Source organism: Protobothrops mucrosquamatus, unplaced genomic scaffold (assembly GCF_001527695.2).
Source record: "Protobothrops mucrosquamatus isolate PMUCROS unplaced genomic scaffold, P.Mucros_1.0 scaffold420, whole genome shotgun sequence".
Taxonomy (NCBI): Eukaryota; Metazoa; Chordata; class Lepidosauria; order Squamata; family Viperidae; genus Protobothrops; species Protobothrops mucrosquamatus.
Genome location: NW_015386749.1, coordinates 655078 through 667863, shown reverse-complemented (window position 1 = coordinate 667863; position 12786 = coordinate 655078). Strand labels below are relative to the sequence as shown.

The window sequence follows — 12786 nt, the reverse complement described above, 5'->3', positions numbered from 1 at the left end:
TATTCAATCTCTTCTTAAAAACCTCCAGTAATGGAGACCCACAACTTCTGAAGGCAAGCCGTTCCACTGATAAATTGTTTTCAGTGTCAGGAAATTTCTCCTTACTTCTAGGCTGCATTGGCTAAAGGAGGTTCTCAAAATAATGTTATTTTCACCCATGCCATTTAAAGGTGCTACAATAAATCAATTGCAGTAAATTAAAAAAAATCAATTAAACAAATTATGATTTAGTACAGGAGAGATCAATAGATAGTATGTGCATGTGTTGTGGTTACTTTATCTACAATTTACATCTATTCAAGGAAAACTGATTAAGGTTTATTCTATTATGCTAGAATGGAGAATATGACTATCATTCTAATTTCATACCGTAATCTGGAGTTAAAATTTAATTATTCATTTCAATGTAAATGCAATGGAAAGCTCTAGATTAAAGTAGTCCAAGTATAAACTACGAAACTAATAATTAATTTATGGCTTAATTAAATCATTGTCAATTATCTGGATTGGATTAGAAATAAAATCTTTTTCCCAACTTCTTTATCACAATCTTGGAGGATGCTCCAACTCATCTTTAATCATAGCCAATGAAGAAATTTTTATATTCTTAAACTCCAAACTCTCTTCCTGCCTTGACATTCTTAGTATGGTAGTCTCTGAAGGGGCTGGTGGTTGATGAACAATGCCTTAAAGCAAAATCTTTTCCAATTATTGGAATGCCACTAAATAATCTTTTTAAAAATGCAGCCTGGTATATTACTTACTTTCTTACGAAAGAGACATTATCATTTTACATAAAAATGATTTTGCCTCCTTTCATTGAGAGGCCTTATTTTTCAAATGCTAATGCTAGTTTGAAATTATAAATAGTCACACTACATTTGTTTGCAAATAAAATCTTGTAGGAAAATGTGTTTATGATTCCAAATGATGAGAAGGGAAATGGCCGGCATCTCCCCATTTCAACAGGATGCAAATTGTCATGATTAAAACTATGCATCATAGTAGTGCATTAAAGCTACTAGAAAGAAAGAGAAAAATTATGATGAAAAATAAACTACAACTGTTCTATAACAATAACTATAAACTGATGAAAAATGAATATTTGTGTAAGGCATGCAGACTAAACCACATTATGATACTTTATTTCTCCCTTTAGGGGCTATGCTAGTTAATGGGCCAGAACTTTTAAAATCACATTTACAGCCCTTGCATTAATTCCAAGTAATATGTGAAATATAGCACCCTTTTAGTACAGTACTATTATTATTTTACTATTATCATTACTAAGCTTATATATAACTGGTCTGCAAAACTCCAGATTATTACTAGATAGCAATAAAAAGACCTGAAATACTAATCCTTTTGCAGAAAAGACAAAGTGATTACTGTTCCAGATTTTCATTGACTATTATGGCCACTGGGTTTGCAAGAATAGGATCTTTCTGGGGGAAAAAACAACAACTGTAAGACATGAGGCAGAGGTGCCAGGTATGACATGCAGAAATCTGGATGAGCACTAGATGGCAGGAAAGAGATATTAAAAGTTCCATTCTATGGTAGGTCTAGTTTAGTAAATGTGCCATTATACTGTCTGCCAAAAAGATGTAGGATAATTGGACATAAATAAAAAAACTGTATCAATAACAACAAGTTACACTGTGGATTATTCCTCATTGGATTCCAGAGAGCTGTGTTACTTCCACTGCATTGCATTCCTCATTTTATTTTGTTTTTTTCCTCCCAAATATCAGCCTGAGGCCTATGCCAAATAAGCAAAATCTTATCGGCTGCTTTTGGGGGTACTCCAAGAATAAAACTCTGTAAAATTATTGATGACACTAGAATACTTCTAATATTTCTACTGCTGGGGCATAAATAGTATCATTTTTGAGACAAGGTATCTATAATATAGAAGAGCGACTCATATTTTCACTCAGAAATTGAATAGCATGAGATAAATTGACTAGAAAGGCCTTCTGAAAATACCAATTAACTAATGAAATCAAGTAATCAGTGGCAATGCAAAATCTAAAATTGAGTTAGAACAGTTGTTCAAGACGAAATTAAATATATATCTATATTTAGAGACACATGTATGCATGGTGAAAAGCAAAGTATTTGCTGAAATATATTTTCTAATTTTATCTATTATAGAACTTTACCTAAGAGTCTACCTTTTTTTAAACCTAAAAACAATTTCTTCTTCTTAAATAACTTTGTGAGAATTCAGATAATTATACCTGTTTCAGTAACAAGATATAATCAAGCCTTTTGACTGTACAAGTAATACTTCCATTGCCCCGTGTTCCAGTGGAAACATATACAGTACATCAGGAAATTTTAAAATAAATGTTAGCTTCCTGTCTTATTCAAACTGATAATTTAATTGTTTCAGAACTAACTATTACATTTAACTGTGTTTTAAAAACCTAGCTTGTTGCAGCACTCTAAGCATGGTTTCTTGGTTTGTAAAGAGCAGGAATTGCTGCTAATTGAATGCTTCTGAAGATGCTTGTTCAATCTGGTAACTTAAATAGGATCATAATTTGTCAGCATTTATTTTTATGCTGTAAAACACTATTTCCATGTCGATGACCTATTGGCAGTTTCTTTTCCAGTGTTGGCTGAAAACTTTGAGAGTTGAATATAAATATCGGAGGGAAACAGTCTCCAATATTTAGAAACAGCCTATGGAAAAGGTTATCAATTAAGGAATAGCAGATAATGTTATGCATGACCACTCTGTACAGTAAGGTACTGAAAAGACTATCAGCTGAAATTTAGGGAAGTTGGACTCTCCATAAGTCTATATGTCTTAATTCAGGTAAATGAAATTTCTGTAAAACAAGCGCTCACATAGAAGAAATGAGGAAAACAAAAGCAGTTAGTTATTCATACATGGAGATGAAATTTTGCTATGAGCTATCTGAAGGTGTAGTAGGAGAGAAAAAAATTAAGCTTCATTGTAATGTAATAGTTTCTGGCGAGAATAACAGGATTTATTTCCAAAGATCCTAAGGTAAGTTTTCATGTTATTAAAATATGCTAATTTTTATCTGACAAATTATCATACAAAAAGAAAAAGAAAATTGCACACAGATGAATAGAGACATGGAAATAAGTTCTTATGGATTTCTTTTAAACTTGCAGGTACAAAACTGAAGGCTAGATAGATTTTCCTTCCCTTTGTATGAAATTTTCAGTGATGCATATCTTCATAATACATCTGGTAATGGTAAAAGCATGGTTGATCATAATATACTAATAATTAGGACCACATATCTCACATGTTCAATGTTATGCTGTAAAAATGGAAGCAGTTCACTGATATGGCCTAAAATTATAAGCTTTAAATTATGTACTAAGAAAAAAAAATCAAAAATGGGTCAACCCATTTTTTTTCTTCACTTTTTAAAAACTTAGAATAGAATAGAATAGAATAGAATAGAATATGAAAGGGACCTTGGCAGTCTTCTAGTCCAGCTCCCTGGTCAAACAGGAGGACCTATATCATCTCAGACAATGACTGTCTAACCTTTTCTTAAAAATCTCTAGTGATGGAGCACCCCCGATTTTTGGAGACAAGCTGTTCCACTGGTTAATTGTCCTCACTGTCAGGAAGTTTCTCCTTAATTCCAGGTTGCTTCTCTCTTTGAACAGTTTACAACCATTGTTTCTTCTCCTGCCCTCTGATGCTTTGGTGAATAACATGACCCCCTCTTTTTGGTAGCAGCCCCTCAAATACTGGAATACTGCTATCATGTCTCCCCTATTTCTTCTTTTCTTTAGACTAGCCAAACCCAAGTTCTGCAGCCGTTCTTTGTATGTTTTAGTCTCCAGGCCTTTAATCATCTTAGTTGCTTTTCTCTGAATTTTTTCCAAACTGGAAATCAATTTTCCAAATTGTTTTTTTTAAGTAAAATAGAATGATCTAAAGTTATTCCCCAAAGAGGTACAACAGGCCTGAAGTTCTGGATCTGAACAGAACAGCTTTTGAAAGCTTGGATTGGAAGAAACTTAATTGGAAGAATCTTAAAATTTTGAGTCCTTTCTATAATGTCAAACAGCCAAACAGTCACAAGTCTATGGTGGAGGGGAAAAATAAGGTTTCAAAACCACTATTGTATGTCAGTGTGGTATAGTGGTTAGAGTGTTGGACTAGGACTAGGAAAGCTGAGGTTCATGTCTACTCTTAGTAATGGAAACTTATTGGGCAACTTTGGCTGAATAAATTTGCTGCTGTATGCATAAATTAAACCCCATGTCTTGAACTTTTGAGGAAAAGTGGAATATAAATCTAACAAAGAACAGAATAAGACATAACAGCAGAATAAGACATAACAGCAGGAACTCTTCTTGCATGGTGCTGTGTATATTCTCTGTGCAAATTATTAATGAATTAATTGTTTAGATGTTATACAGAAGGACTATATCTTGAATATGTACCATAGATTTGTTCTTGATTACATGACTACACAGTTCCATCCTGTTCTGAAAGGTCTCAGATAATGAAGTATTTTTCAAAAGAACCCATTATGGTAGAACAATTATTTTGGAATACAAAAATCCAGATGAAGTATTTTTTTCAGACCAACAATTTAATTCTTCCCTATTCTAACGTCAATCATTGCAACATTTGAATTAAATTATCAAAACCTGAGCTGTTTTGACTCAAACTAGCTTATCATTTAAGAAGCATTGGCTTTCAGTTTTCCTGCTCTCTCAATGTGATTTTTAACATGAGAGGAGTTAAAACTCCTCTTTGTTGGTTGGTTGTATTTTAATTTAGTTTACATGTCAAATAAAGTTATATCATGTTTATTATTTTATTGGCTCCATCTTCTTCACTGTTTTAGCCCTGGCTATTCTGCGATGTAACCCTTGATCCCCAATCTAATATATGATATATTATATTTGGGGACTAATATATGATCCCCACAACACCCAGGGACATCTTGAATTAAAAAATTCTGTGATTAAAATACCATTTTCTTCACCTTCTCAGCAAACCTACAAACCTATAAGTCATATACCACGTATACAAAGCTGAAACTTCATGATTGTTCAACGGCAATAAAATAAAAAAATGCCTTAATTCTAATTTACATACTTTGAATAGAAATTTCTAAATAGTCTAATCTGCCCCTATTATGGCCTGTATTTCCAATTGTAAATCAGAGAATTGACACACTGTCTAATAGTGCACAGACTATAAATTTTGATCAATCACTTCATACGTTAAGATAGTTAAATGACTAATATGGTTAATATATAATTGGATACATCCCTATAGAGGTTCTCTTCACACATGAGATAACAGCTTATTCTTGCCTTATCATCTTAATTGCAGTGCTTAATTACAGCTCATCAAAAAGATATGGCAAAGAACATGCAAAACAAGATGAGACTTTGGGGGCTCATTCCACATGCATTTTCTAAAATGGAGTCAGTGAAATAATATTTGGCATCTCATATGCTATGAGTTTTTGTTCATGTTAGGAATAACTGAACAAATATAAAACTAATTGAAGGGAATGCTTATGTTATTCTTTTCTTATGCCAGCCCACCGCAAACAACAAAGTTTCATTTAAAAAAATCAATTAAGTTAATATACTGTGTGGGATCAGGAGATGGACTGTGATGGCTTATAAACAGAGCTCAGTGATGTTTTCCATATTAACACATCTTGTGAGTTAATAAGTGAATTATTTGAGATTATTGTCGATATGGAAGTGAATCATAGTTTGGTGGAGTAAAATATGCCTTACAGATTGCACAGTCAGTAAAAAAAATCTGCAGTAAAAATCTAGGCCAGGAGTTGGAAATCTTTTGCCCTGACAGCCAAGTATGATGGCAGATCGGGCCGGGTTTACATAACTATGACAATGTGGTATAGACAAACCTCCCCCTCTATAAGTATATATACACAATCTTCTTTCTGTCTCTCCCACCCTTCTCTCTCATTTAATATTCTCTTTATACTCCCCCATGCGCTCAAATCATGTGCCATGTACTCAACTACCACTCAATGGGAGAAATCCAAATGTGCAGAAATGCTTCTCCCTATGAGTCTTTGTTTTCAGCAGTACTGCATTCTGATGAATCTACAAAACTGGTAATCAGTTTTGTGATTCTGCTGACCACAAATCTAGGTATCAATATATTTGATAGGAATTTGGAAGCATTTGCAATATTCTAAAAGCAAGAATCTTCACCGGGCAAAATTTTGCTTACTTATAAGGTTTCCACAGTGAAACAGGAGTTATATGTAACACACTACATAAACAAGAATTTTACCTATTTTTCTCTTTGCAAGATATATATGGATCCTTAAAAGATAATACACCCATTTTTCAGGGATAGTCAAAGGTCCATTTTGGAAAGCTTAAAAATTTCATCAGAATCCTGGTGTAATCATTAACAAGCAAATGTACTAGTGTTCACCTTTCAATTGTTTTTAACTGGTTTCTCCTATTAGCATAAGCAACAGAAGAAACTAAGCTTTCTTTATTTATGATTTTCTTACTATTTTATTCAAATCAGGATCCGCCTCAAACCATAAGCAAGCCAGGGATCTTGCTTTGATAAAATAGTTAACCATTATGGTCAAAGGTGCATGTCAAGTTGATTAGCTTTTCTTGATAGCATAAAAAGATATACAAGATATTGTGGGCAAAATACACCCAAGCGTGATCCTTGATAAATCAAAGTGATAATAATATCTGAACTTGGGTATTCAATATTTATTACTCCTCAGTTTAATATTAATCTTTAGGAAAATTATATATATGTAACAATTGCCTTTTAGACATAAGTAGATCTAGAACCTGGGACTTGGAAAACCCAAGTTGGATTCCTTCTTGAGAGATTTTGCAGTCACTTTTAAAACTAATTGCCATATCAGTCATTGTGTAAAAGGAACACATTATCACATAATCTTTGCAGGTAATTTCAGTACTTGATATATTTAGATCTGGACTGGAATATTCCACTCTATCATTTTAAAATTTGAAAATAATAATACATTTTTCTTCTTTTAATGTTTGGCAGTGATTCCTGGATGGATAGACCCTGTGGTCACACCTAAGTCTTTCTGGGATAAATTAGGTTCCTGATTTCATTTTGGACAGTTTTGGTTTAATAGTTCCTGAATCAGATAACATTCAAAACTCACTTCTTATACTATATTTGGATCCAACTCTTTCTGTCCTTCCTTATTTTCAATCCATAATTCTGGTTGTGTTTTTACCCACTGTATCCATTTGTACCCATTTGTAGCCCTGTTGGGTCTGAGTCAGTGGTGGGATTCAAATATGTGAACAACCGGTTCTCTGTGTGGATGTCGCTTCTGGAAGTCCATTCTGGGCCTGGGCAACAAAAAATTAGCTACCGGTTCTGCCAAACTGGTGCGAACCGTCTGAATCCCACCACTGGTCTGAGTCAATCATTGTTATAAGCCACTGTTTTTATAGGCTAAGAGGCATCATACTGTATAATCAGGTTTGTCCATAAAAACTGAACAAATACGTTTTTAGAATATGTAACTATTTTTCAGCAAATGGTCAGCTGATTGCATCCAGATATTAATATTTTCCTCATTTAGTTGTTTACCTTATCTGCATTTCAAATACTATTGAAATAATAGGTAAACAGCACAGCTAAATTACTGACTAAAACAACTTCAAAAAGGAATTACCTTCTTACATGCTGTGACCGAACTTCTGACACTATTATCTGTGTCACCATAGTGCGAAATTTCGTACATCAAGGGACATTCAAAGTTGCTGAAGAGAGAAGGAGGAAAAATAATTCAGTGACTTTGGCACAAATGAATCAAACATGATTTCATAATCCTTCTTACCTCTTCCCCTTCTAGTTCCTGCAGTTTTTCCTGGCTCAAAACATCATACTGTTAGTTATGGGATTAGTTACGTGTATATTTTTTTCAGTATTGGAGCCCTGTTCTGAAATAGTGGCCTGACTGCCTTTTATAAAAATCAAAATACAGAACTACATTGGATATAGCATCTGTCCACCTTCAACAATACAATAAAATATTCTCTTCTCTATCAAAGAAGCAATTTGAGGCTTCCAAATTATATAGCAGTTACATCCATTCACTATGCCAGCAGGCAAGAAATTGCAAACTAAATCTTATACTAAGTAATCTGCTTCATACCCAAGAAAAGAGGTGAATTATAGCCATTCAAAGCAAAGAATACAATGGGGTTGATTAAATTTAGGAAGCAAAGCAGGCTGCCATATTTATCAGCACAGACATGGAACAGTTAATTGGTTTGAAGAATGGGACTCATAGAAATTATCTGAGAATTTTATCAGATCAATTCATCATCAGACAAAGCTCATAACAGCCTTAAATACTACTGTTACTGAATTAGTGTAATGGGAAGTCATGAGGCAAAGACCTTTACATAAATTCAGCTTTGACACAAGGACTGACTCTTATGGCTGTATAAAAGTACCTACCAAAAATTGCCATCCTGATTCCCCAAAGAGAAAGAATTTAATGTTTTCTTCTAGTCAGAAAGCAGGACTTTAGCCTTCCTATTGTTTTGTGAAGGAAATATCTTCCACTGGGTCACATGACTATGTGCATATAAAATAACTTTCCTCCATATTTTGTTGTAATAATAGGCCAAATCCTCAAACAAAACATGGAACCAGAACAGAATATGATAGCATAATATAGTGAAGCAATTTGTATCTTAAACCTTGGGCTGGCTGCTTAAACTCTTTCTTAAGGAACTCCCACACTTAGATGGTGGTAACTGTCGAGGCCATTTTCTAATTATCACAGTGGTAAGGCTATCCATCATTAGAGAAAGACTTGACAGAAGCTAAAAAAGTTCACTAGTATCTCATTTTTTAAAATTGCTCCTGTCCGTCTCCAGGCAGTGATCTCCCTCCAATGGCTATTTGATCTGAATCTGGATATGTTCTGATGATTTATGTGGACTTTGTTGTAACACTGTCAGCTCACATCAGTTGATTATACCTGATCTGACAGCTTTTTCAAGGCCAGTAATGTGTGTCTTAACTCCAGATGATTGAACAGCAGTGCTGCGTCACAATAAAATGCTGTGCTATTGTGTTTTGGAAATATTCTCATCAATTTGGCTAGTTGGCCTTTATGGTAGTCAGATCCTTGACTGATTTTTTTTAACTGACATTTCTCATGCCAAGTTAGTTGGGATCATGCAAAGACTGAATTCCCTTTCTTGGTATTATTACAAATAAGATAATTCTGCTGGTAATCTGATACTGATGCTGGCAATCTGATACTGAAACAGAAAAGCAATCAGCATAGCAATCTGGAATGGAAATTGACCCACCGGACAGAGTCCAGTGCTGTAATCCTATAATGTATAAAGCCAGTTTAATAAAGACTGATCTTTTTGAAGCTAGTAATGCTTCCACATCTTTTTTTGAAGCTTGAGGTACATTTCTGGGACAGGAACTTCTATCACTGTCAATGCTTATGTACAAAATATGAAGTTAGCATGCTGTTTGATACATTAATTACAAACTCATGATAGTAAAATATTAGGTTAAAGCTATTTTCCAGAAATAGGGCATTCTGATAAGAAATTTGTCAGATAGCCTTAAATATGGAAATTCTGTGTTATCATATGGCTCACAAGAGCCATCACCACTTTAGTAATATTCTGGATGTTATTTACAACTATATATACTATGACATACATCTAGACTACTGCAGCACACTTTACATGGGGTTCTTTTTAAGGACCATTTGAAAGTTTCAGTTGGTTCAAAACCAGTGCCCCAGGTCCTCATGGATATTTGCCAGTGGGCACACAGACAGCCATTTGTCTGAAATGTTATAGGGTTTCCTGCCTGAGCAGGGGGTTGGACTAGATGACCTCCAAGGTCCCTTCCAACTTTATCATCATCATCATCATCATCATCATCATCATCATCATCATCATCATCATCATCATCATCATCATCATCATTATTATTATTATTATTATTATTATTATTATTATATCTGTTTCGCAGGGTGTACACAGGTTGTCAATTGGATTCTGGCACAGTTTAAAGTATTGGTTTTAACCTATAAAGCTCTATATTACTTGTCTCCAGGTTACTTGCAGAACGTCATCTGCCCTCAAATTGGTCTGAACATTTTGCTAGGAGAAGCATTATTTTTTTTCCTCATTTCAGGATGGCAGTGTTTTTTTTTTATTGGTCTGCTTTTCTACAATAACCTCTCACTGTAAGGTCTTTTGTCCCTGATATTATATAACTTTTAGCAACAAATTGAAAAAAAATAATAAAAAAGGATATGATAGCCGCCTAGAGTAGCCACAGGGTGAGATAAGCAGCAAATAAATTTAATAATAATAACAAAAATGCCAAATCCAGTCTAAACATGTGGCTGACTGTGCGAAGAACCATCTTATAATAATATTAAGATGAACAAACAATAGAATTCCCATCCTAAATTTGAAGTAAGAGCAGGCTGGAACATTGTGAAATTGAAAATGTCTGGCTGGCTATGCTAAGCATCTCTACATATTGTCTTATAAGCAAACTATTTTTAAATTGCAATAAATTGTACATAATAAGGTTCAAGAAATATTAAGTAAGCACAAAACAAAACATTTACTTAGAGTAGATCGCAAATGGAAATACCAGCATTTAAAAAACTAATATTTTAGCTTAGAGTTCTAATACAGTTCAAGCAAAATACTGATGAGATACAGCTCCTTCTAAAGCAGTGGTTCTCAACCTGTGGGTCGGGACCCCATTTGGGGTCGATCGACCATTTCATGGGGTCGCCAAGCAAGGCTGTCCGCCATTTTTTTTGTCCGCCATTTTCCCCCCCTTTTCCGGTGGGTGCCTTACCTCCCTTGGGCTGGGCCAGCTGGTGGTCGGCCTGCTCCGTCTCTGCCGCTTGCCAGCTATGCCTCGGCCGGCGCAGGGGGCGGAACCACCCATGCACGGCGCTCCCGGGCAGGGAAAGTCCTCGACTTACGACCGGTTGGGTAGTCCTCGACTTACGACCGGTTTAGTCCTCGACTTACGACCGGTTTAGTCCTCGACTTACGACCGGTTGGGGTCGCGACATTAAAAAGGTTGAGAACCACTGTTCTAAAGTATAGGAAGCACCCTTCAACGTTATGGACCTTTTTTTCAGTTGTTTGCCCTTTGACAACTGTGACATGTAGGAGTGAAATATTTAAGTCTGTTGTTGTTTTTTTAAAATGGAAGTGGGAAGGTATTAAAAAATAAAACAGGAGTATTAAAACTTATCAAAGGCTTAACTTATATATTACTTATTTTTTTCAGATATTAAATTATACCACTGTGTTTGGCAAGTTTGTTTCTGACTTTCAGCACTATTATAGGGGATTCTGCAGGCTTTAAAAGTGGACTGAAGATGACACACAGTTTGCAGGCCATCCACCTCTGCTCATATAAAGCATATTTGAAAATAAGAACTTGTCTCTGTTCTCAAAATTATAGTGTTTATGAACACTATGAAAACCAGCTTAGAAAACCAAATTCATTTTCCAAGATAATGCATTAATAAAACCATAATGCCATGTGTTTAAGTTAGATAAATGGTGCTAAACTCCAGATTATTTACTAATGAGTTGTATGGTAAACAATGAAACCCTAAATAGGTTCGTAAAAGCAGAATCATTCCCTGTATAATATTATTACAACTATTTAGAAGAGCAAAATTACTGAAATTTTAATCCAGATCGTCTCATTTTACATGCATTCTTTCAAATATATAGTATTGACTTGGCAACAAACATAAACAAAATATGTTTGGGTGACATATATACCCCAGTAATTGCATTTGTGATTTTAAAGTTAGAATTGTTTAGCATTATTTGTTCACTTCTAAACATGAGTATTCTTCAGCAAAAGCACAGATGGTTAGTCAAAGTGACAGCTAAAAATACCTCTAGCAAATGTCTTTGGGATTTGTTATAGATGCAAACCTCAGGCAAACTGTAAATGCTCTCTGTGGCCTAATTCCACATGCTATATAGATCACACATTAGGATAATCTATGTCTCAGGATTATGGCTATAAAGGATGTAATTACTGAAGAAGAATCTGTTTCTAGTTTTACACGTTGTCACTTTATCAGCCAAATTTTAAATAAACACCAGCTTTGTGTTTAAAAAATATAGTATCCCATTGCCTATACTCAATGCACATTATGTTATTTTGAACAGGGATTTCATATGTATTACAACTGAATAGTTGTAGGAATCCCAATATTAAACTAGATATCACCTTGGAATAAATATCAAATGGAGAATATTGAATGGAAAAAAGAGCCATAATTCTATAACCTTATACAGATATTTTCTTTCCTTGTTTTACACTTTTTGAAAAATCTTATTCTATTAAACATGGGAACTCATCCAAATGACCTACTTTGCCATAAGGCAAAGTTTATCAACCTAGAATGTTGTTATGGCCAAGTGACTTACTAAGCATAATAATCATATCTGCACATTAAAATATGTCTCCTTTCTAAAGAAACAGAAGTTCTAGCACTTCATCCTTAACTTTGTCTTTAATATAAAATCATTTATTTTAAGGGAGTTTTCATTCATTCATTCATTCATTCAATTAGTATGGCCACTTATCTCAAACAAGAGACTCTTGCTGTTATTCAGGAATAAAATCCAAAACAAAATTTACAAAACCTTTGGCATCATAACATGTTGCCAATTTCAAAAGACAACAATCATTGTACAGGAAAAGCATAG

The 12786-nt window shown here is 34.3% G+C and overlaps 1 protein-coding gene across 1 annotated transcript in view; it reads right to left on the bottom strand.

Annotated features, from left to right (window-relative positions):
• Positions 1-7769, bottom strand: part of SPHKAP (SPHK1 interactor, AKAP domain containing) — a 42483-nt gene extending 34714 nt beyond the window's left edge. Inside the window, exon 1 of the mRNA XM_029284205.1 lies at positions 7701-7769. Within this exon, the coding sequence (XP_029140038.1) occupies positions 7701-7769 (69 nt within the window). The remainder of the gene's footprint in view (positions 1-7700) is intronic.
• Between the last annotated feature and the right edge of the window lie 5017 nt (positions 7770-12786).